General features: G+C 35.7%; 1 protein-coding gene across 1 annotated transcript; it reads left to right on the top strand.

Annotated features, from left to right (window-relative positions):
- Positions 1-887: 887 nt before the first annotated feature.
- On the top strand, positions 888-3,010 carry LOC118487476. The gene is made up of 2 exons (XM_035984358.1): positions 888-905; positions 977-3,010. The coding sequence occupies exons 1-2, from the start codon at positions 888-890 to the stop codon at positions 3,008-3,010; spliced, it is 2,052 nt and encodes a 683-aa protein (XP_035840251.1).
- The last annotated feature ends 21,056 nt before the right edge of the window (positions 3,011-24,066 follow it).

Raw genomic sequence — 24,066 nt, 5'->3', positions numbered from 1 at the left:
GGAAATGAAAGAAGCATTGTATGCTGCGGAGTTGAAGATAATTCAGGGTTTCAAACCAACCAAGAATGAGTGGTATGTGAAGGAGTCTGGGCGTAGACGTAGACTTGTATCTCCGGTAGCTGAAGGTGAAGGTTCTTCATCAAAGCCAAGAAAGAAACAAAAGAAGAAGGCTGAAACTATGTTAATAGATGAGTCTGAAGAAGAAGTTCCTGAGGTGAACATTGAAGAGGATCAAGAGGCGGCTAGTGTAGCACATATTGAAATTGAGACTGATTTGTTCACAACAGAAGTAGATTTTGTTGATAGACCAGTTACTTCTGAGGTTCAAAAGGAGAAAGAGAAAGTGATAGATGATGTTGAAGGCGACGATGTTGATAAAGACACTACTAGTTCTTCTAGTGGGTCTGTGTTTGAGATAGTTGATGCAAAAGAACGTGAAAAGCGAATGAGAGAGGAGGTAGAAAAAGAGAAGTTACTCAGAAAGAGGAGGAGAGAAGAGAAAGAAGATGCACCTTACTCAATCTACTCCTAAGAGTAAAAAGAAAGCTAGAGGTAGAAAGAAGGCTACTCCAAAGATAAAATAAAGCGCCCTCAAAAGATCATGCAAACACAATCTACACCTCCACGTCAACAAACACTTCCACGTCAACAAACACCTCCACATCAACCAACACCTCCACAATCTCCAATACATCAATCACCACCTAGACAACCAACACCACAACAATCACCAAAACAACCTACTCCTCCATCACATTCAACTCCACCCAGACAACCTATTCCACAACGACAATCATCTCCTCTGTTTCCACCATCACCACCTCCATATCAAACATTTTATTCTTCACAAAATCTTTTTGGCACACCTCCTCTTGCTCAAGCACAACATGGTTCTTCAAGTAGAGGTCTTGCAATACCGCATGATAATCTGCTAGATGTTGATTTTGATTTTGCAAACAATTCTCAAGTATTAAAGTTGGAAAAGAGAATTGATGAGGTGATAGCAGAAAACAAAAAATTGGAAGATGAATGCAAAAGAATTGCTGAAAGAGAAAAGTCTCTTGCTGGAAAAGTGCAGAGATTAGAAGGTGAAAACAAAGTGTTGGAACTAAAGATTGAAGTTGATCAGACAGAAATTGATGTTTTGAAAGTTCGAGTGTCTGAGTTAGAAGAGGAGAAGAGTCGTCGGGAAAGTGAAAACGAGTACTATAAGCTGAAGAACAAAGAACTTATGGCTGCTAAAGCACTACATGAACATAAGTTCTACATGCTGAATAGGGTTGTGGAAAGTATGTTGGAGACGTCTGTGGAACAAAAGTATGAAGAATTGAAGTTAGAGGATCTTCGTGCTGAACGTAAAGCAGAAGTAGAAAGGCAAATGAAAGAAAAAGGTAAAGTTGTTGAAGGAAGTTCTGTAATGTCTATTGTGCCTTCAATGGTGGTAGATAATCCAGTGCCTATATCCTCAGTTCCTGGTATAGTTGAAGAAGAAATTCAATCGCCAAAGTTAATTGGTGGCGAAGAAGAAGAGGATGATGAAGATGATGATGAAGAAGAGTTTATTTATTCTGCAAGCAGTCACAGTTCAAAAGGTGATGATGACGATGACGCTGCAGGAGGTACAGGTGTTAGAATATCTGAAGCTTCAAAAGAAAAAGTCGTTGAAGATCTGCTGAACGACACAGTCAATGAGGAAAGTGGTGAAGCTGGGGGAAAGGGGGAGTCGAGTAAGAATCAGATTGTCGAACATCATGAACCGTTGTTCTTATGTCTAGATGTGTATAGGGAGATGTTAAACGATGTAAATCCCGAGAATCCAATTGATCTTGAAGCTGATCTGGAATCTTTTGATATCAATAAACAGAAAGATTACAAGTATAACTATGTTGAGGATGCAGATCAGTACGATAGGGTTGAAGTAGAGGATTGTTCTGATAATGAGGATGTCCCTGAAGATACATCAAAACTTCCGACGTTAATGGAGTTTTTCGCAGCAGAAAACAGAGAAGAGTTGCGTCAGAAAGTGACTGAAGCGGTGAATGAAAATGTGTTCGAGTGCTTGAGAAAAGAAGCTGAACAAGAAAGTCAATCAAATGTTGAGAAAGAAGATCATTCAAAATGGTTTAAAGACAGTCATGAGAGAAAGTTCAAGAGGCCTTTGAAGTTTTTTCAACGTGATAGATCTATTTCTCTTGGTGATATCATCAGTTGGGGTTTTCTTCCTCAAGTCAACGCCTATGCAGTTAGAAGAGAATATGGTGTCCAATACTTTAAACGTTTATATGACATTATGTCATTACCATGGTGGGATGTCGATGAGTTATCTCAGGTGAGAACGTTGGAGTATCAGGTGAGACAGAATAATAAAGCAATGTGGGGATATATCAAGTATGAGACTCTCAGAGGTTATCTGAAATGGAAACCTCATCGTCCAAGACGGGTTGAAAGAGTAGATCCTGAAACTGGTGTAAGGGAAACTATTCTGAATGTAAAGCCTCCAAGAACCATGACGACGATTCCTATGCCAGAAATGGAACAAGATTTTTACAAAGGGTTCATTGATTGGGTGTATAGCTGTCTTACAACAGAAGCTATCATTACATACAGAGCTGGTAGTGAGCTGAGATATATTCGTGTCTATGATCCGATGTGGCTGGTGAATTGTTCGGCAAAAGACATCGAATGCTTGTTTATTCACAAGATTCGTTATAAAGCAGAAGATAAAGATCAAGCTCAACAGTTCCAGCGTGTGGTATCACTGTGCTTTCAAAAAGGAATCAATTCCGAAAGCAAGTGGAAATCGTCTTGGTGGGCATTGGATGAAAAGATGAAGAAGAAGGCTAAACGTGAACGTGAACGTGAAAATCGTAGGATGGAAGAGAAAAGAGGAAAGTTTTTGAAGAAACAACAGGAAGAAGAGAAGGCAGAGAAGCGAAAGCGTGAAAAGATTAGAGTTGCATTAAGCAGGAAGCCTAAAGGGCGTGAAGAACATTACAAAGCTTCTATCTGAAGACCAATTTTCAAGACAAAGACTGCGGCTTCATCCAAGGGGGAGTTTGTTGGTGCATAATGTCTAAAGCCTGCGTCTTTGTGAAGTTAGATTAACGTATATGGTCTAGATAGGTTATTTTGTAATAGCTCAGGGGTTAAAAGTGTAATTGTATGAAAGTTATGTTGCTGGACCGCTTTTGTGACAGTTGTCCACAAAAGCGACCCAAGCTGGATCGCTCATGTGGACATGTCACATGAGCGGTTCCTGACATCTATATATACCCCTGTGCTCCTTTCATTTGTAACGTTGTCTTGTGCTGTACGTCGAACTGCTGACCGTTTGGCAATCGTTATCAAGTGAAGTGAAAGTGATTAAAGTGTAGATCTCTCTGTTTTCTACTCCTTTCTAGCAGTTTTATCATCGTATCATGCTGAAAATGTGTTTCCGCCACATTTTCAGTAAGCACTAGCTCTGATTGACTCATTCGTGTGGTCAAAACTGATCCTACAGACTTAATTTAATATTTGTACTTAATGTAACTATAAGGGTATGTTAGTAAACTTACATACATCATTAATTGGTAGTTTCATCTTTAATAACTAACTATATTAAATTTGTAACTTATTTTTAAAATATATTTTTTCACAAAAAATAAAAATAAAAATTCATTTATAGTGTAGGATAAATACGAGGCGTGTAGGATAAATTACGAGTTGTGTAGGATAAATTTCAATATGTGTAGGATAAATTTTTAAATGTGTAGGATAACTTTTGATGTGTGTAGGCAAAAATATTTAATGTGGAGGATTATAGTCTTAATGACTAATTAATTAGTCAAACATAATAATAAATGAGATGAGAAAAAAACTATTTAATGTTTTACAATTATACCCTTTTATTCTTTTTCTTCTCAATAAAATTTTCTTCTCAAATGAACCTTCCCCTATATATATATATAGCAGAGAGTTAAATGTGAAGAAATTTTTTGTAAGAAGAAAAAAGAAGAAATTTCAACCAATAAGAATGCTTTATTTTACTTCATTCAATATAAGTATTTAATGTTACTATAAAGGTACATTGGTAAATCTACAAAGGTCATTAATTTGTAGTCTTGCTCTTTAATAGCTATCTACATTAAATTTTTTGTAACTTATCTTCAAAATATATATCTTTTCAAAAAAATAAAATAAAATAATTTAAAGTGTATGATAAATTACGAGTTGTATAGAATAAATTACGAGCTGTGCAGGATAAATTTCAACGTGTAGGATGAATTTTGAAATATGTAGAATAACTTTTGATGTGTGTAGGCGAAAAAAGTTAGTGTGGAGGATAATAGTCTTTATGACTAATTAATTAGTCAAAAATGATAATAAATGAGAGAAGTGAAAAACACCATTTAATGTTTTACAAAATTACCTTTTGTTCTTTTTCTTCTCAATTAAATATTCTTCTCAAATGAACCTTCCCATATATATATATATATATATATATATATATATATATATATATATATATATATATAAGATTAGGTTCAAACGTGAACAAAATCCCAAGAGTGAACTGCGTGAACTGATTTGGGCCGTTGATTTTTATGATCTTGAGATTAAAGTGAGTGGCATGATGGTAATTATTTGGTTAATTTTTTCCATTTAATTAAATTCAAAACGGGTATATGTGTAGTTTCCATTTTGCATAAATCCCGTTACTCTCTCAAATCATCATAATCAAACTTTTATCCCCAAATTTCTCTCTCACCTTCATCTGACATATCAAACAAACTTTCTTCAACAATTTTTTCTCTCACATTTATAGCCGGCATCAAAGAAAAGAAAGGATTTGTTCGCGGTTTTATCTCCGGAAGATGTTAGGGATGGTGGTCGTGGGTGAAAAAGTAGACGGCTGTAGTGGTTTGGATCTAGAGTTTTATGAGGGTCTCGAAGACGATGGAACGTCGCGATTCTGATTCGTTATAGTATGTTTGTTCTTTGTATTTTTGTTCGAATTATGAATTTTTTGTTTTATATCAAGTTAGGAAGTTGGTTTTTGTAGAATTTGAGATGTTAGGGTTTGATATTTGATAAATTGAGTGGATGATTCCTACGGATTAGAGGGCATCGTCAGTAATAGGGATTTAAAGGTATATTACTCGCACTAATTTTCAATTTCGTTTCCCTGTTCTTCAGTTTTTATTTTCACTATTAGTTATCAATTTCACTGTGTTGATCCTTATGGTTTTTTTTTTTTTTTGAAATTTCGTAATATTAGGACAGATGCTAGATGAAATTTTGTGGTATCATGTGTATAGATTGGTGATCGTTATATTGAAGTTATAGCTCTTTTTTTGATTTAGTGTTTTTTTTTTGTGTGTAGCTTAGTATTCTAGGGTATATTTAAACAATTTAGTTAACAGCGTCAAGTTTGTTATGTGATGATACTGCTCCCATTCTTGATAAATTTGACCAGCGAGCAGCAACACTTGAAACTTCTCTACACGTTAGGTTATTTACTTTAGCTTAAACTATTTGTTATATATAAGTTCTGTCATAAATTTATTTTAAATCAATTTAAGGTTGCATTGGCATAACTTGAGTACCACTTACAAAGACTAACAAAGATGTGGACATATCTTGAAAGTTAATTTGGAAGAAAAGTCAAAGGTATGGGGAAGAAACAACTTGAAGTTGAGGGCTGGTATTTTCTTCTTCTTTTATTGTTGTTGTTTAAAATTCATACACCTTTTTTTACTTTGAATCTTCTGGTCACACTAATTAAGGAGAAAAGGAGGGAAAATACCATGCTAAAATGCCTACAATTTTACATCCATGGCGCCATCACAGTTCGATGGCTTGTTAATTTATTTTTTTTGTTGTTATAAGTTTATCTAGTTGATGATGGCTCTTTAAGGCATTCGGTGAAATTTGAAGCATCATTTTTAAAAAGGTGATACAAAATTCGAAACATCCTATATAAAAATGTGTATATGGTGATAAATTAGCTTTGACTTTTCTTCCTATAACTTAAGACAATGTTTTGAAATGCTTAAGACTTGTTAACTTTCCTATAGCTTATAGTTTTATTGGTCTTTTTATGAATTTGAGAAGGAAACAATCACTAAAAGGGACCTGTTTTGACTTTTATTGGTGTTGGATTTTCACGTATACTCTCTGTTGTGACCAGAAACTTACTTGCATTGCAATTTGTTATTAATGCGATGTACACACGTGTATTTTTTTTTATTTTGCTATGTTTTTAAGGCGATGTACACATGTGTATTCTGATTTTGTTCTGTTTTTAATGCGATGTACACATGTGTATACCGTCTGTTTTTTGTGATATATCAGTTTTTTTGTGTGTTGAATGTGTAAAGTTCTTGATGTACACTTGTGAATTATGCAAAGTATTAGTTGCTGAGTTTTTTTTTTTTTTTTTTTTGCTCAATTTTTTGATTTTGCTTTGGTTTTAACGCGATGTACACATGTGTATTCTGATTTTGCTCTGTTTTTAATGCGATGTACACATGTGTATTCTGATTTTAACGCGATGTACACATGTGTATAGCGTCTGTTTTTGTGATATCTCAGAATTTTTTGTGTATTGAATGTGTAAGGTTGTTGATGTACACTTGTGAATTATGCAAAGTATTAGTTGCTGAGTTTTTTTTTTTTTTTTTTTTTTTTTTTTTTGCTATTATAGGAGATGTCGTTAACGAGAAAAGTGGAGATGGAAGGTCGATAAGGATGATTCACGTATGAGGTCGATAAGGATGATTCACATATGTTGATGATTCAGCATACAACGTGGCGAATAGTTGTAAAAGATTATGTTTTTTTTGTTTTTTCGATTATGTTGGGTTTATTGTTTTTACGAAACTGGAACTTGTAATTATATGTTTTTTTTTGTTTGGCTTGGAAAACATTATGGAACTTGTAATTTGTTAAATATAAAATAGTTTTACAGGTATTGTTTGTTTCTATGTATGTATTATGTAGCTAATTACACATATGTACGATGCTGGGTACACGTGTGTACTGTTCTATTTATATCTAAGTACACATGTGTATACCGTTGAAATATGAAGGTTACATGGATCTTAAAAAATAAAATTTGAATTTTGGTGATGAAATCTGAAATAAAAATTAAAATTGAAATCTGATGATTTGTTGTTTGTTTTGATAATTATCTTAATTATAAATAAAACATAATGTGGATAACGAATTTAATATAGGAAAAATGTAACTTAATCCAATTATTAAAATAATGATTTAAATCGAATTTTTTATATAATTACAATCCTACCCTTAACAACTAAAAAGGAAATCAAGGGTCCAGATCTGTTCACGCATTTCACTCTTGGGAGGTTGTTCACGCTGGAACCCTACCATATATATATAGGGTAAGGTTCATGCGAGAACCACCTTTATTGCGAGAACCAATGTGAACACAACCTAAAATAGCTAAAAAAAACTTAAAAAAAACCCTAAAAAAACCTAACCCCACCCCCCCCCCCCAAAAAAAAAAACCTAACCCCCCCAAGCTAAATGCTAAAATATCCTATATATATATGGTTCCTAACGGATCTTTCTCCTATATATATATGTATATATATATATATATGTATATATGTATATATATATGTATATATATATATAAGTATATATATATGTATATATGTATATATATATGTATATATATATATATGTATATATGTATATATATATATATATGTGTATGTGTGTGTGTGTGTGTAGGGGAAGGTTTATTGGGGGACACTAAAAAGTGGGGGAACAACGGGGAACCGACTCAAACGAAATCCGATTGGACTCATTTCAGTGGCGTTGGAACCGGCTCGTCGAACCCTAACTAAGATCTCTTAACCCTAAACCCTAAATCCTAAACTCTAAACCATAAAGCTAAAAAATAAGGCTAAAACCTAAGCTAAACCGTAAAATCTAAACTACAAAAGGCTAAACCTAAAGCTAAACCCTAAACCCTAAAGCTAAACCCTAAAACTAAACCCTAAAAGCCAAACCCTAATATATTTAGGGTTTAGGGGTTATGATTTAGGGTTTAGGCTTAAGAGATCCTAGTTAGGGTTCGACGAGCCGATTCTAACGCTGCTGGAATGAGTCCAATCGGAGTTCGTTTGAGTCGGTTCCCCACTATTCCCCACTTTTTTAGTGTTCCCCAATGAACCTCACACTATATATAGTGGAGAGTTCAAATGTGAAAAGAAATCACAAATTAAGAATAAAAATAAGAAATGGTACAAAGGTAATTTAAACCAATCATTTAATTAGTCTATCTTTTATTTTTACTATTTAAATTAATGAACCCTAAACATTTAATAAGAATATCCTATAAAATAGCTATGCACCTTACACAAGAAAAACATTCATGTACATCATTCTACATATTCAACGTTCTATACCATAAAAACAACATTTCCTACGCCATAAAAACAATGTTTTAGTGTAGGGTATAGAAGGTGTAGAATCCCGACACTTATATATATTTTTGCAAATGAAAATAAAATATCTGTACGACATAGCACATTTAAATAATTTTGTCACTAATAAAATTGATTTACGACCCAACACATTAATGGTAGTGAAGGACAAAATTATAATGACATTAATGAGACTTGAATAATACTTTATAATATTTTGTTAGTATTCTAGATCAAATTGTTTATCTTACCCTTATTCATTAAAGATCTTGATTCACAACTATGGAATTAAAAAAAAAATATAGGAATTAAATTAATTGAGTTTTCTTTTTGAAAAAGATTTTTCTCAAATAAACCTTTCCTATGTGTGTTAATCAGCTCTTTATCTAAAACAGAAAGAAAGCCTATCCATTTGGAGAATAGTATAGACTGAGAGTTTGCTTAAGATGTGTGACAAGTCTGTATCAAAACCCACTTTCAATTAAGCTTACATATTGTGATTATGCCAAATCCCATATTTAAGCAATTTAAGTAATTACTAGGATGTAAAAGGGTCATGTTAATCGGCTGAAAAAACTGAAATTTTTATATGAAGTCAAACCGAAAATGATTAGCATTGCACACTCACGACCCCTTTAAAAAAATATTTTTGTATTTTTTTATATTACTATCACTGCTTTAAAAAAATACAAAACCTCATGTTCATTTTTTAAAATTTGAGATAATGAAATACATGATTTACTTAACTTATTAAGTAAAACATATTTATTTAAACCGCGTATAAAAAGAAACATATTAAACACGTGAACACACAATCTTGTACAAGAATTTCATTTGAGTTAATAGCCAAAATGGTCCCTGAGGTTTGATCACTTTTGCCACTTTAGTCCAAATCCCAAATTTTTTAAATCTGGGTCCCTGAGGTTTGCATTTTTTTGCCATTTTAATCCAAAATTTCCAAAAAGTCAAATTTTACTCTTTTTTTTTTACTGAAATTTGTATTTTTCCTTATCTCAGCCAAGGGCAAAGTTGTCATTCTCTATTTTTAGTAAACAATTTATGTTAAATAAAATTAAAAAATAAAAACCCCCTTTAAAGCCTGTATGTCGATCAAAACCTAACCAAACCCCATCATCATCTTCTTCCTTCCTCAACCTTCAACCTTCTTCAAACCTCCTACTCAAACCCTAACTATGGATGACGAAGACTGGAACTGGTGCGTTCGAAGAGAAGGCACAATGTTTGATCCTGAAGCAAAATATGGTACGTATTTCATGGTTTTTCTTTCAAAATTGTTAGGGAAAAGTCAGTTGAATCGATCTCTGAGAAGTATTTTTTGTGAATATACAGCTAATCGACCTGGATTTATCACGCTGAGATTTCATCATGGAGGTAATTTCACTGATGAGGATGATTTTGACTACAGTGGGGGTCAGGTTGACCACATTGACAAGGTGGATTCTGACTTTTTATCTGTGACAATGTTGAATGATATGCTTTTAGAGTTAGGCTATTCTGAAGAGGATGTTGTGGTATACCATTTTAGGGTTCCAGGAGAAGATTTAATGTTAGGTTTAAGGCCCTTAGGCAGTAACACTGACTTCATTAGACTGCTTGAATATGTTAAAACAAACAAAGTGCTTGATCTTTATATTCAACATATTAAGAAAATTCCTAAACAGGATGTAGAAAATGATGTTACAGAACCTGAATATGTTGACTTGAGTGAACAAGAAAGTTACATGGACAGTGGTAAGCATGATGAAGATAAAACTGATGATGAGGATAAAAGTGATAGTAGTTATGTAGGGGCTTATGAAGGGACAACAAGTGAAAGTGAAAGTGAAAATGAAAGTGAAAAGGATGAATGTGTGGATACTACCCCTAGGAAACGTGTAAAGTCAGTAGCCATTAAAACTACACCTAGGAAAGACAGAACTAAGAAGGTTGGACAGGAAGACATAGCTGATAATGTGGGTGAGGAAGAGGATGATGATGAAGATTCAGACTACATAGTCGACAAAGATAACTTAGTTGACGATTATAGTGTCGACATGGATGAGTATAAGGCTGCTGTTGATTTTGAGATTGATGAAGAATGTGAAGAAGATAATGATGTAGATTCACATGACCATGTGGATTTAGATGGTTTTGATAGTGTAACAGATTCAGATGCTGATACTCCTCTTCAAAAAGTTTGTAGGAGTGTTAGGAAAAAGAAGAAAAGGTGCAAAACATCAGGTGAAGATCCCTTTTATCTTGGCCAGTCATTTGCTGAAAAGGATGATGTAAAGTTGATTGTCAAGAATCATGCGATTGAGACAAGGAGGCAACTACACATTACAAGGAATGATAAAACCAGGCTTCGGGTAATTTGTATAGGTGGGATTCCAAAACTGAGTAGTTGTGAAGTAAATGATGAAGGCACCTCCCAACAACCTGCATTTAAGGACAATTCTGAAAATGCCAAAGAGGCACATGGGACCACACACGTGGGAACATCAAAGGGTAATTCAGGAAATTCAACTTCTAACCCTAAAAAGAATACACCACCCACTTGCCCTTGGTTATTGTATGTTTCAAAAGTGAAAAAAGCAGGGTCTTGGGTTGTTAAAACCTACCACAATGAGCATGAATGTTTGAACACGAGAGATGTTAAACTTTGCACAGTTGGTTGGATAGCTAAGAAGATTCAACAAACTGTTAAAATCAACCCTGGGATTCCACTAAAAGCTTTACAGGAAGATCTACAAAGGAAGTATCAAGTGGAGGTTACTTTGCATCAAGTTTTTAGGGCTAGGATGAAGGCCACACAAAGAGTGCAGGGTCATTATAAGGCACAATATGAGAATCTTAGGGATTATGGTGAGGAGCTACTAAGATCTAATCCTGGCAGCACAGTGAAGATTGATGTTGAGCCAAATTGCAATCCTAGCAGTCTAACAAGGCAGTTCAGGAGGATCTACGTTTGTTTAGGTGCAATGAAGGCAGGCTTCAAACTAATAGGAAGACCTATACTAGGGGTTGATGGATGTTTTTTGAAAGGGCCCTTTCCTGGCCAGATTCTGACAGCAGTAGGAGTGGATGGCAACAATGGGATTTACCCTGTTGCATATGCAGTGGTGGAGACTGAGACAACTGCCAGTTGGACGTGGTTTCTTAAGTGTCTAGGTGGAGATTTGGATCTGGAATCTAACAGCAACTTCACTTTTATAAGTGACAGGCAAAAGGTGACTGTTATTAAGCTCTTTTCCTGTTTTATTAAACTGTTATTAAACTCTTTTATTTAACTGTTAATCTGTTTTGTGACTATAATCATAGGGGTTAATTCCGGCATTGTCTAAAGTGTATCCGAGTGCAGAACATAGATACTGCCTGAGACATATACACGAAAATATGAAACTAAAATGGAGTGGAGATGAAAACAAAAACCTGCTGTGGAATTGTGCCTCTGCATCAACAATACCAGAGTTTGAAAAATGTATGAAGGCAGTGCTTGATAAGGACAAAGCTTTACATGATTGGCTCAAACAAATACCAAGCAAACATTGGTCAAGAGCCTTCTTCACAGGTTTGTACTTTAGCAAAGTAATTACATTTATTTGGCTTGTCTTAGCATAGTTAATGAATTAAAGATGTTACAGGCAGGGCTAGGTGTGACATATTGCTAAACAACATTTGCGAGGTATTCAATCGGCAACTGATACAGGGCAGGGACAAGCCAATCATAACATGTCTAGAGTATATCCGGGAGTATTTAATGAGGAAGATTGTTGTGGTGCATAAGAAGATTGCAAAATGTAAAGGTCCTTTAACTCCAGGAGCTACTGAATTGTTGCAAACTATCAAGAATGAAGCTGCAGAGTACACTGTGATTTGGACTGGAGGGTCAAAGTATCAGGTCAGCACACACTTTAATGACCACCAAGACCAAAGGGTTGTGAGTTTGGATGAAAGGACCTGCTCTTGTAGAAGATGGGATCTCACAGGTATCCCTTGTAGACATGCAGTTGCATGTATCTGGGATATGGGGTTGCATGGTAGAGGTGATGGTGTTCCGGAAAAATGGGTTCATCCGGTTTACTGGCTAGAGACTTGGAAAGAGGTGTACAAGCATACTGTTGAACCAGTGAATGGCAGTGACTTATGGCCTAAATCTGCATGCCCAACCACCTTGATTCCTCCAAAGTATCATGCCCAGGTTGGGAGGCCAAAAAAGAAAAGAAAAAAGTCTGCAATGGAGGTAGAAGAGGCCAAGGCTGCATCACAGGAAAAAAAGAAGGAAAAAAAGAAGGCCAAGGCTGCAGTGGTGGTTGAGAATCTAACCAACACACTCGCAAAAACTGGAAAGCTATCCAGGAAGGGGAACTCTTTGACTTGTCAAATCTGCAAGAAAGTTGGACATAACAGGAGGAGTTGTGGTCAGTCTTCAAAGGCTAAGGATGGGGCAGAACCAGAAGCTTCTTAGGTTAACTTTAGTTTAGATCAGTTGACATTTTTTGCAGTTTGTGTCAAACTGTTATGATAACAGTTTGTGTCAAACTGATTTGGTATGCATACATGTCAAACTGTTTAACTCTAGTTATTAAGTAATGTATCTTTTGTGTGAACATGTTGGAACTTGTTATGTATGGCAGCTTTTGAATCATTTAGTCATTTGCAGCACTATTTAGTCATTTGCAGCATTATTTGGTCAATTGCAGCATTATTTGGTCATTTGCAGCATTATTTAGTCATTTGCAGCACTATTTAGTCATTTGCAGCATTATTTGGTCAATTGCAGCATTATTTGGTCATTTGCAGCATTATTTAGTCATTTGCAGCATTATTTGGTCATTTGCAGCAATCTTTGGTCATTTTCAGCTTTAAAATATGGTCGTTCGGACAGTTCGTCACTTTCGACCATTTGCAGCACTATTTGCTCAATTGCAGCTTTAAAATATGGTCGTTTGGACAGTTCGTCACTTTCGACAATTTGTCGACAAATATGGTCAATTGCAGCTTCAAAATATGGTCGTTCGGACAGTTCGTCACTTCGACAATTTGTCATTTGGTCAAAACTCTTTCATTTGGCCATGTGCAGCCTTCATTTAACACAATCAAATCAAATTACAATGAACCAAAATACATTAGATAATATTCCATTACATTACCTGCTGATGAACCAAAATACATTACAAAAGACTACCATAAACATCACCAGGAAACACCTAAAACCTAACTAGTCTTAGCATAGTAAACCATAAACAAAAACCAACTTAACCCTATGATTACTTTCAGCATCTTGTTCTCCTTTGCCAGTTTTATTGCATTTTCTTCCAGTTTCTTGTTCCTGTTAAACATTAACATTGCATTATCTTCAAGATTCTTGATAGTGTCCAACAGCCCAGGAATCATCGCAGCAGGGTTCTGAATCATCGGGGGCTCAGCCCAAGCAACGAAACCGCAGCTTTGCCCCTGTATTGCAATTTTAGGTTTAGGTTTAGGTTTACAGGAAATTGGGGAAAGGAGTTTAATCGACTTACTGGCTTAGGTTTGTTGCAACGATGGAATCGACGTCCTGGGTTTTGTGTGGTCCATGATGTGCGAATCTGCGTCGGAGCTCCACATGTGCATACCACCATTGTTAGGGTTTGAAGAAGGTTGAAGGTTGAGGAAGGAAGAAGATGATGATGGGGTTTGGTTAGGTTTTGATCGAAATACAGGCTTTAAAGGGGGTTTTTATTTTTTAATTTTATTTAACATAAATTGTTTACTAAAAATAGAGAATGACAACTTTGCCCTTGGCTGAGATAAGGAAAAAGACAAATTTCAGTAAAAAAAAGAGTAAAAATTGACTTTTTTGAAATTTGGACTAAAATGGCAAAAAAATGCAAACCTCAGGGACCCAGATTTAAAAAATTTGGGATTTGGACTAAAGTGGCAAAAGTGATCAAACCTCAGGGACCATTTTGGCTATTAACTCATTTCATTTTTAGCTTTTGTCTTGCATGAAATTCTCACCAGATTTAGAATTTGAATTAGTTTAAGAATGTGAATTTACAGAATTATGTGTACACGAAACGTTTGTGCTTTATAATTGTGGAAAACATTTTTTGTATTTGAAAGTGTGAAGAGTTATAAAATTTGTTTAATATAAGTCAAATTTAATATAGGGGATCGCGACGTAGTTTGTTGTTCGCCTACCTGCTAACCTTATGTAATTTGCACTGGTGGTTGAAATGAAACAATTATTTTTTTTCCTTAAAAAAAATAACTAATTATTTTCACAAGAAACATAGGCAAATTTTGCTGTACAACAAACTGCTGTTTACATTGTTAAGTGAAATTATGTACACGTTGCTCTTATGCTTTCGAGTGCAATCTTAATTCTCCAGGATTATAAGTGAAATTTATCTTTCGAATTTATGTTCTTTCCCTCGTAAAAGATCGAAAATTCTACATGCATACGACAAAATGAGCACGTTTCATATTGTGGTTAAGTAAATTACATGCGCGTATATATTCCACAAACATAAAGATTACGTAGACAAAAAGTTCCTCTAGCAGTCTATTTAGAGTAAATTTCCATTTTCGTCTTTCAGTTTTTTTCCTAATTGTCATTTTAGTCTAAATAATTTTATTTTTTCTACTCGAGGTTCCTGACTTTTCCTTTTTCTTATCATTTTGATCACATTCCCCAACTTAGTCAAAAAATCAGGTTATAATCAGAGGTATTTTTGGCATTAAATTATTATGAGTTTTATAAATTATGTTGTAAACTAACCCTGGTTATCACTACACAACAGTTATGCCAAAAATAACCCTGATTATAACGAGATTTTTAAACTGAGTTAGGCAATGTGATCAAAATGGCAAGAAAATAGAAAAGTTAAGGACCCAGAGGATAAAAAAAACTATTTAGACTAAAATAACAATTTGAATCAAAACTCAGAGACTAAAATGGCAATTTACTCGCCTATTTATAAAATTTCAAAAGCAATGTATAAGACTATCTCCAATGCTAAACGCATCCTTAGACGCCCTTAGCTGCCACATCATTTGCCACATAACATTCTTACAAATCCTTAAAAACCTCAATTTCATCTACAACCCTACAAATATCCTTACCCTTCTTAATTTCTACCTCATCACCTATCCATTACTCATAGTATTTAAATAAAACATTTCATTTTTTACTTTGGGCCCACCTCATCGCATGCACCGAGGCAAACTCATGCCCTTGTGCAAGGGCATGTTAGGATAGATGCACTCCAATGGTAAGGATCTTCAAGCGCTTGTAAGGGCATCCTCCAATGGATGCATTGGAGATAGTCTAACAAACAAAAGATATAAATCTATTGATCTCTGTGCAGTTAGCCGAAAGCGAATTCTGACATCTGAGTAATTTTCTTAGAAGAAAATAGATATCTTGTTTACTTATGATTCCTATTAGGGCACGAAGACTCAAGTACTAACTTATTTATTTTACAATCGAGCTTCCGTCAACGGGATCTATAAAATAAATAGCAATCTAATTAGATATTTTTCCGACAAAAATTGGTAGCCTTTTGCAAAGTATGGTGTGACATGTTTTTCGTGCACTAAAAGTAGGACTAGTACGCTACCATCAAACCTTTCTGATTGTTGTGCAACTAATGTATGCACTGGAAATTAAGGTAGCGTGTGTTGTCCAGGTTTGTTTGGTTTTCTCCATATGACACGTCAACGCTACATTATCGGCTTTTTTTCGGTTTTCTCCAGATTTCTTTCGATTGCGAGGTATCGTCCCTGGTTTTCCCTAAACCAAATTATTTTAATTTAATTTAAATACATTATCAGCTTTTTTCGGTTTTTCCCAGATTTCTTTCGATTGCGAGGTATCGTCCCTGGTTTTCCCTAAACCAAATTATTTTAATTTAATTTAAACCTTAAAATAATTTATATATTTAAATGTTTAAATATAAAAGATATATAAACAAAAAAAATAAATGAAATTTCAATATCGTTTAGTTTTATAGTTTAAGGTAGTTTTAAAAATATAATAAACTCTAAAATCAAGTTATAAAAGGTAAAAAAATATAATAAATCAAGTTATTAGGGATAAAAGTTATAATAAATCAAGTAATAAAGGGGTAAAAATAAAATAAATCAAATTTTAATTTATCTTCTTCTTCAAACCTCCTGAAAAAAGTTAATAATAATAATAAAAAAATAAAAACACACACAAATACACTCCCTCGCTTCCCCGTTGATCGATGCCAGGTCCCCATGTTCCGGTTCTTTTTCTTTTTCACTAGGTCCGGGAAGTTGTTTCCGGAAGGGGCCGGGCTTCACCGGCCCTTCTCGACCCCTACATTACACCATCCACCCTTACAGTTATGAGGTTACGTGTGATCTGAATAAAACATGCAGGTAAGCTATAAGTTGAAGTGGGTCCATACTGATATGCCTTGGTGTACCTATCATTGCCATTGATTAATATGGCTAATATCATTTGTAAATGGGAACCAGAATCTCTTGTTGTATACATAACTCTATAGAATCGTTGTGCGTAAGTGTATATGTGATCGTTAATGATAGATATATATTTTGGATATTTTAGTTATAATATTTTTCTAAGAATGTTTTCCATTTTCCCATGGGGAATAATTTATGCATGGAGACGTGAAAAGTTCGCAAATATTTGAATAAAGAATAAGCAAAACACATATGAAGCCATACGACAAGTGGCATTGAATGGTGGTGATCAGTCACAACAATTACAATACGAATAATATCTTGTCATTTATATGGATGTCCGGTCGGCAATCAATATCACCATGACGATGCATTCTAAACTTATAAGATGTGATGTGTTTATCTCTCTGAAATACCTCCCTGAACGGCGCTTTGGAGGTGCCATGTCAACTGCATTGACCCAAAACCAAGACATGTCATATCGTTGGTAAAAAATAGTGAAAATGAGTTTTTATTATTTTGGACATTAAATATTATAAGTAATTACGATTAAGAAAATTGTTAATTTCAGGTTTGGGTTTGGTTTTGTGAGAGCTTCACAATGAATCACCCCGTGCCCAAAGCGAAACTAAGATGAAAGAGAAATCAAAGCTCTAACTTGTGTATTTTACACAGAACAAAAAGATTGGAACTTGTCACACATAGAAGCCCTCTTTAGTTTGCACTAGTAGGACCCCTGAGAGTGGGAGGTGCCCTAGCCCACACTCATTCCCCCGCATGCACCATATACTTTGAATGGTTGTGATTTGCCTTCGTCTTTTCGATCACGTTCAGGTGGACTTTCGGCTAGGGCGCGTGCGGCACGCTTTAGCCCATGATCAACGTATTCCCACTGAGAGTGCGACGACCAAACACTTCGTTATATATGTAACAACTTTGGGGAATTTGCGTGTAATAATCCCACCTACACCTTATTGGCCATTAATAATCCCACCTCAGAATATTCCCCTCACCAGCCCCAACTTTCACCTATTTTTCCTATAATGGTCCCCCGTTAAAAAAAGTTAACGGAGTTAAGTTTTTTTCCAAATTACAAACAGATTTTATAGGGTTTTTCCTCAGAACGAGGATACGAGTCCATTGATAATGTTGGGTAGTTTCTACTTGGGTTTTCAACTATATATAACTAAAGTGAAACCGTATTTGAGGATATAGAAAAACTACTAACTTGAGAGACATCATATGCTCTAAGAAGACACACAACAATTTTGTTTTCATGGTGAATTTCAAGGTTTGTGATTAGATTCGACAGTAATACTGTTTTGCTATTGTACCCTAGTAAACAGTTCTATGGTAATCTTTTTATGAGTTCATGTATTTTGGAATTCTTTTTTCTTTATATATTTTATTTAAAATTGCAAAAGGTATCCTTACAAGCTTAAAACAGATTTCACCCGTTCACGAACTGTTTCCTAAGGTACAATAATAAAAGTAGTGGTATAGCCGGAGATGACCTCAGAGCCTGAAATCACCATGAAAAAATTGTTGTGTGAAGTTTTGGAGTTGAGGATGAGAAAAGTCAAAGGAAAGTCTAGGGCAATGACATAGGTATGACCCACACTAGGTTACGAGTACAACTCGTACTTGCATGCTAATAGTCATGATGATATTAGGGCAACACACTCCCACACATTCAGGCGTTCGTGGCCCATTCGAAGAAAATATGGGTCATGTGTCTACTGAAACAAGAACCCTTATTTTCTTCTATCTAAGCAACCGTGCACCCAACTTGCAAAAGAATATGGAGATCACGAAATAGAGTCCGAGGACAATCATTAAGATTAGAGGAGAAGATCAAGAAACTAGGAGACTTGAATACTGAAGGCCTTACCCTTTATTAGCATTAAATCTTGCCTCGATTCGTATAACATTTGTTTCCAATTTAGTTGAAGATTGAAGGCCTTGCTCTTATAACCATTTGGATGAGATGACTCCTTATTTGGTTTTGTTTGCTTATGATTATGTGATTTTAATAATGTTTATTACATTGATCCTATGATGTTTATATATGCATGCTTGTATTGGTTATACATCTAGTTTGTGTGGTTCTACTGATCATTCTATGAGGTTATGCGTATTAGATTTTATTTATACTCTCTTTAGATTATTGATGTGCATGTTTTAGTAGTGATTTTGTAATGGTACTTTGAACACTCTTACCAAGGTTTTAAATTTATAAAATGATTATTATTTTCAACTAAAATACACAAAATAGGTAAGTGGGCCTATCGTAGCATGGTCTAAATAAGAACCGCGTATCGAACCAATGACACAACTTTCCCAACTCAATCCTTGCTATTGTCTGACAGATTTTAAGATAATAAAAAGAGGTGTGTTATAAAAGGAAAAGATAGAATTAGGTAAAAAAATCTATGGTATTAAACAAGGGTTTCTCTTAAGGATAGAAATTGGGCGGGTTTAGGACCAGTTTAGGTAGTAAAACACCTTTATGTGTGTGTAATTCTTATTATATTGAAATGTAATAAGGGATGAGGTTACATGAGACGAGTTTTAATAGAATCAATATTTTCATAATACTACCTCTATTATTTATATAATGAGTCTCTAATTATCCATAATTACTTTCTTATATGATATTCCCTCGCACGCTAAGGCTGGGAATGACGTGTAGCTTGGATGTTAAAAATGTGAATCTATGTGTACGTAGAAGTTTGGTAAAGGTCTGCAATGTGATCTTATATACATATGAATTGGACCTTTTCTTGTGCAACCTTTTCTCGTACCAAAAGAAAGTTAACTTCAATGTGCTTTCTTCTGGCATTGTAGACAAAATTCTTGGATTAATATGTAGCGCCAAGATTATCACACCAGAGGATTAGAGCGGGAGTTGCGTTTGTTCCAAGTTCTTTTAATAGGGCTTCTAGCCAAGTTAGTTCAGCTACGGTGTTAGCTAGAGCTTTGTATTCAGACTCTGTGGATGACCGACAACTGGATCTTAATATGTGGCGCCAAGCTGATTAGATCGGGAGTTGAGTTTGTTCCAAGTTCTTTTAATAGGGCTTCTAGCCAAGTTAGTCCAGCTACGGTGTTAGCTAGAGCTTTGTATTCAGACTCTGTGGATGACCAACAACTGGATCTTCTTCGTACGATCTAGGTAATGAGATTAGAGCCCTCAACCCTTGTATATGGCAAATCCCCCCATGGATCAACAAGTAATCGGGATACTCAGTCTAGTCAGCATCCAAGAAGGCCTATGTGGAGTCCTGCCAGTGAGCATTAGTAAAGGCTTCTAGATGAGAACCGGTGTCATATCGAATGAGCAAGCCATGATCAAGTGTGCCCTTGAGATACGAAAGAATACATTTGGTAGTGGACTAGTGGTTTTTGGTGGGGGCACATATACATTGACTAAGATTGTTGACTGTGAAGGTAATGTCTCGTCCGGAGATATTGACATATTGAAGAGCCCCAACAAACTTGCAATATTTGAGAGTGATGTCATCAACGTAGACCAGAATGTAGATGGCAGTTGTGTTACCGTAGGTAAAAATGATGTCATCAACGTAAACCAGAACGTAGAGAATTTTGGTGTTCCATTTGTAAGTGAATAAAGAAGGATCCATCTTGGAATCCTGAAACCAAGTCTGTGTAGAGCCTCATAGAAACAATATAACCAAATGTGGGGTGCCTGTTTAAGACCATAGAGAGCTTTACACAAAAGACATATATGATATTGGATGTTTCGGATCAGTAAAATCTTGTGGTTGTCTAATTTAAATAGTTTTTTTAAGATTGCCATAAAGGAAGACATTTTGAACATCTAGTTGTTTAATAGGTCGCTGCTTTGTAATAACAAGAGAGAGGACCACTAGAATAATGGTAGCCTTGACAACTGGACTAAATGTTTCAATGAAGTCAATACATAGTTGTTGACAAAAGCCTTCTGCCACAAGACGAGCTTTATATCTTGTAATAGCGCCATGTTGATCATTTTTAATCATGTACCCCACTTACAATCATTTAAATTAGTGTTAGGGATAGGTGGAACCAAGGTCCACATATCATTTCTTACAAGTGCTTTAAATTCCCATGGCATGTCTTGACGCCACTCCAGATGTTGGTTGGCAACAGTAAAGGAAGTGGGTTCAACATTGAGAGATATGGAGGCCATGTTGGCAGACGGGTAGTAAAGAACCCGAGGTTTAGGATTAGGTTGAAGATTGGGAAGGCGTAGGCGGGGAGGACGGGTTGTAGACAAATAATTGTTTGAAGATGATAGGGATGGGGTAGTTGTAGGAGATGATGGAGGAGTAAGAGTTAGTGTGGATGCTGGAGGTGTGTTTGGTTTAGTAGGAGGTTATGGATTGCCAATTGGAGTGTCAAGAGGAAATGTGGATTCAGAAGGATGTGTAAGGGTTGGAATGTAAAGATGAAGAAGGAATAGAGGAGGTTGTTTGTTGTAATGGGAAGTTGTGTCCAAGAAATCGAACACGTCTATAACATCCAGCAAAATTACAGGTTAATCCGTGTAACCTAATCACTATTTAATTGCTAATTACGTGCATTTAGAGTTAATTATATGTTAATTGAGTCCATAAAGTCTAGCAATGTCCGGGTAAATGCATGGTTTCGCATTTGGTAATCGTCAATGTCGTCTTATCGCTTAACAATAAAGTTAAATAAAACGAGCATTGTTGATTATTCGACAAACATTTTTAAGTCGAAATTGTTCAAGTATGCCCAAAACATTAAATTGATGGCATTATTTTGTGTATGGCGTGAAAAATAGGTAAAACATATTACAGATATTTAAGTATCGTAATTTACGGTTTCTATCGCGTATATGTAAATTCAAAAGAAATCTAACCTTTATACTAGTAATTTTTCACCAAACTATGGTTATATATTGATCTTCGAACCCTAATTTCCAAGGATTTGGGGAAATTAAACATAAACACAATTAACACATCATTAGCTTAATTAAAGGGACATGAAATACTCCGGCCCACCCTCCCAAAAAAATAATAAATAAAATACTCTATTTTATTTTGCTTATCAAATTGTGTTGTGTAAGAGTATGGTATGTGGAGTTGTTTATGTGGTACCATCATGGTGTCTTTTAGATATTTTGAAAGAACAAATATTACAACACATGCACCTTTCATTTTACCACTATCAAACTCACAAACAGTCTCCTTTTTCTCTCTAAGTCTCTATTATTGGCTAAGGCATGAACCACCCAAACTCTCTTCTTTCATTCACTAAACACACTATAATCACTTAGGTTTAAACCAAGTCTTGAGGCATTAGAAAGAAGTAAGGAGCTTAACAAAGATCTATACCTCAATACATTAGCCTCAAATCCTTCCATTTTAAGGAGTTTTTATCTTGTGTATGAATCATAAACTTGGGTAACTTTATATCTTGTTTAAGTGTTTACTTGTGTAGGAATCCGTTCGTGTAAAATAAATAAAATTCTTTTATTAACTTGAATTGTAGAAACAAATCAGAATGAAATACAATTACAGTACAAATTACAACTGAAAAGAAAATACAAAAACAGAAAACACGAACAGACGAAACTGTTCTTGGCTGAGGATCGTGTTAGACACGGGTCCCTTAAAACAAATTTCGTGTCTCCCAGGAGAACACGTTTGTTTCCAGGATACAACAGCCGCAAGCAGTTGCACTGCCGGTCTTGACTCCAACCCGAAGGTGTACCTTGCTGCTTGAAAGATAAAGATAGCTGAAGAGAAAGATTGTAGAGATGTAAGTTTTTCCAGTGGTTGTTCTACAATAGGATGCTCCTATTTATAGTTGCAGGTCTTGAAGAAACTGAAAAATGAATTAAACGTCTTTAATGCACTTTAATTCGTCACTTAATTCTCAGTCAAACGCATTAATTTCGTCAGTTTCAGATGCTGAATGTAACTGCACTGGCATTAACTGCAGCAAGAAGCCTCCGCGCGCGTGTGCCATACTCACTCAGGTCCACGCGCGCCTGCGCGCGTGTGCCACGTCACCTGTGAGCCTCTACGAGCACGCCACACAGTCGCGCCATTTTGGCTCACTAAGGTGCGCCGCGCATGTCACATCAAAGCCCATGCAAAGTGCGCCATCAAAGCGCCACATTGCGCCTCATCGCCTACGGCACGCGCGCGCGCGTGTGCGAGTGCGTGTGCGAGTGCGAGTGCGAGTTAGGGTGCTCCGCACCCTTCGCGAGTACACTAGTGAGTGCTTCCATCAAACAATAAGGATGGAGAGTTCCCACTTAAATACCCCTTTAAGTTTCATCCCTCATCCGATGTGGGACAAGGTGCCACTTTCCCACATATTTCAGCATTCAAGTTTCAAACACCAAACTTTGAGCATCGATATCTCATTCATCTTAGCTCCGTTTTGGACGTGGTTTAGTTCGTTGCGAAGTCCTTCCAACGTAGAACATAAATCCACAAAAAATGTATAAAACCCGCTCATTTTATTATATTTATTTCTAGTCCAAAATAGGAAAAAATCATTTTCCTATATTTGTGAAAAATGTTATTTTCACAAAATTTCCAACAATCCCCCACATGAATAGAAATCGATCTATCAAGTTTCAACGATACACGTTCAACAGTTGAGCATTGCAAGATAGGTAGGTGTAACCTTTGAACCTACTTTTGTGAAGCATACTTAGCCTCCTAGGGTCTTGTAGACGCGGTGTCCTTGAACAATCCCCCATTTATGTAGGCGACAATATACATTCACACAATACTCTCCCTAGTCGAGTCAAGACCTCATGGTTGTGTTCGTTTATGGTCATGGAACATGTTCCTGGTTCTGCGAGAGCTCTAGGATTTGCGCCTCCCCACAAATCCATTCGAAGCGACCCCACTTCTCTCTAACATAGGTAATTCCTCTGAATCATTAAAAGCATCATGGTTAATTTGGATTTCCTCAAAATCCTTAACCTCAACATGCTTAACCTTTCCTTCATATCACTGATTGGAATGGACTAGGAGGTATACAACTCACTTTATCGATTTTAGGGCACCCCCCACAGTGACTCCCTTTGGGTTTATGATTAAGTTTGCCTATTGAACCTAGATCTTGGGATCTCCAGTCAACTAGGTTAGGTTTCCCTCATATTCCCTTCATCTATGGGCTTTAGTCCCATTCCTCT

The sequence above is a fragment of the Helianthus annuus genome, chromosome 15, assembly GCF_002127325.2.
Source record: "Helianthus annuus cultivar XRQ/B chromosome 15, HanXRQr2.0-SUNRISE, whole genome shotgun sequence".
Classification (NCBI taxonomy): domain Eukaryota; kingdom Viridiplantae; phylum Streptophyta; class Magnoliopsida; order Asterales; family Asteraceae; genus Helianthus; species Helianthus annuus.
The sequence above is the reverse complement of the archived record's forward strand: the minus strand, read 5'-3'. Positions and strand labels throughout refer to the sequence as shown.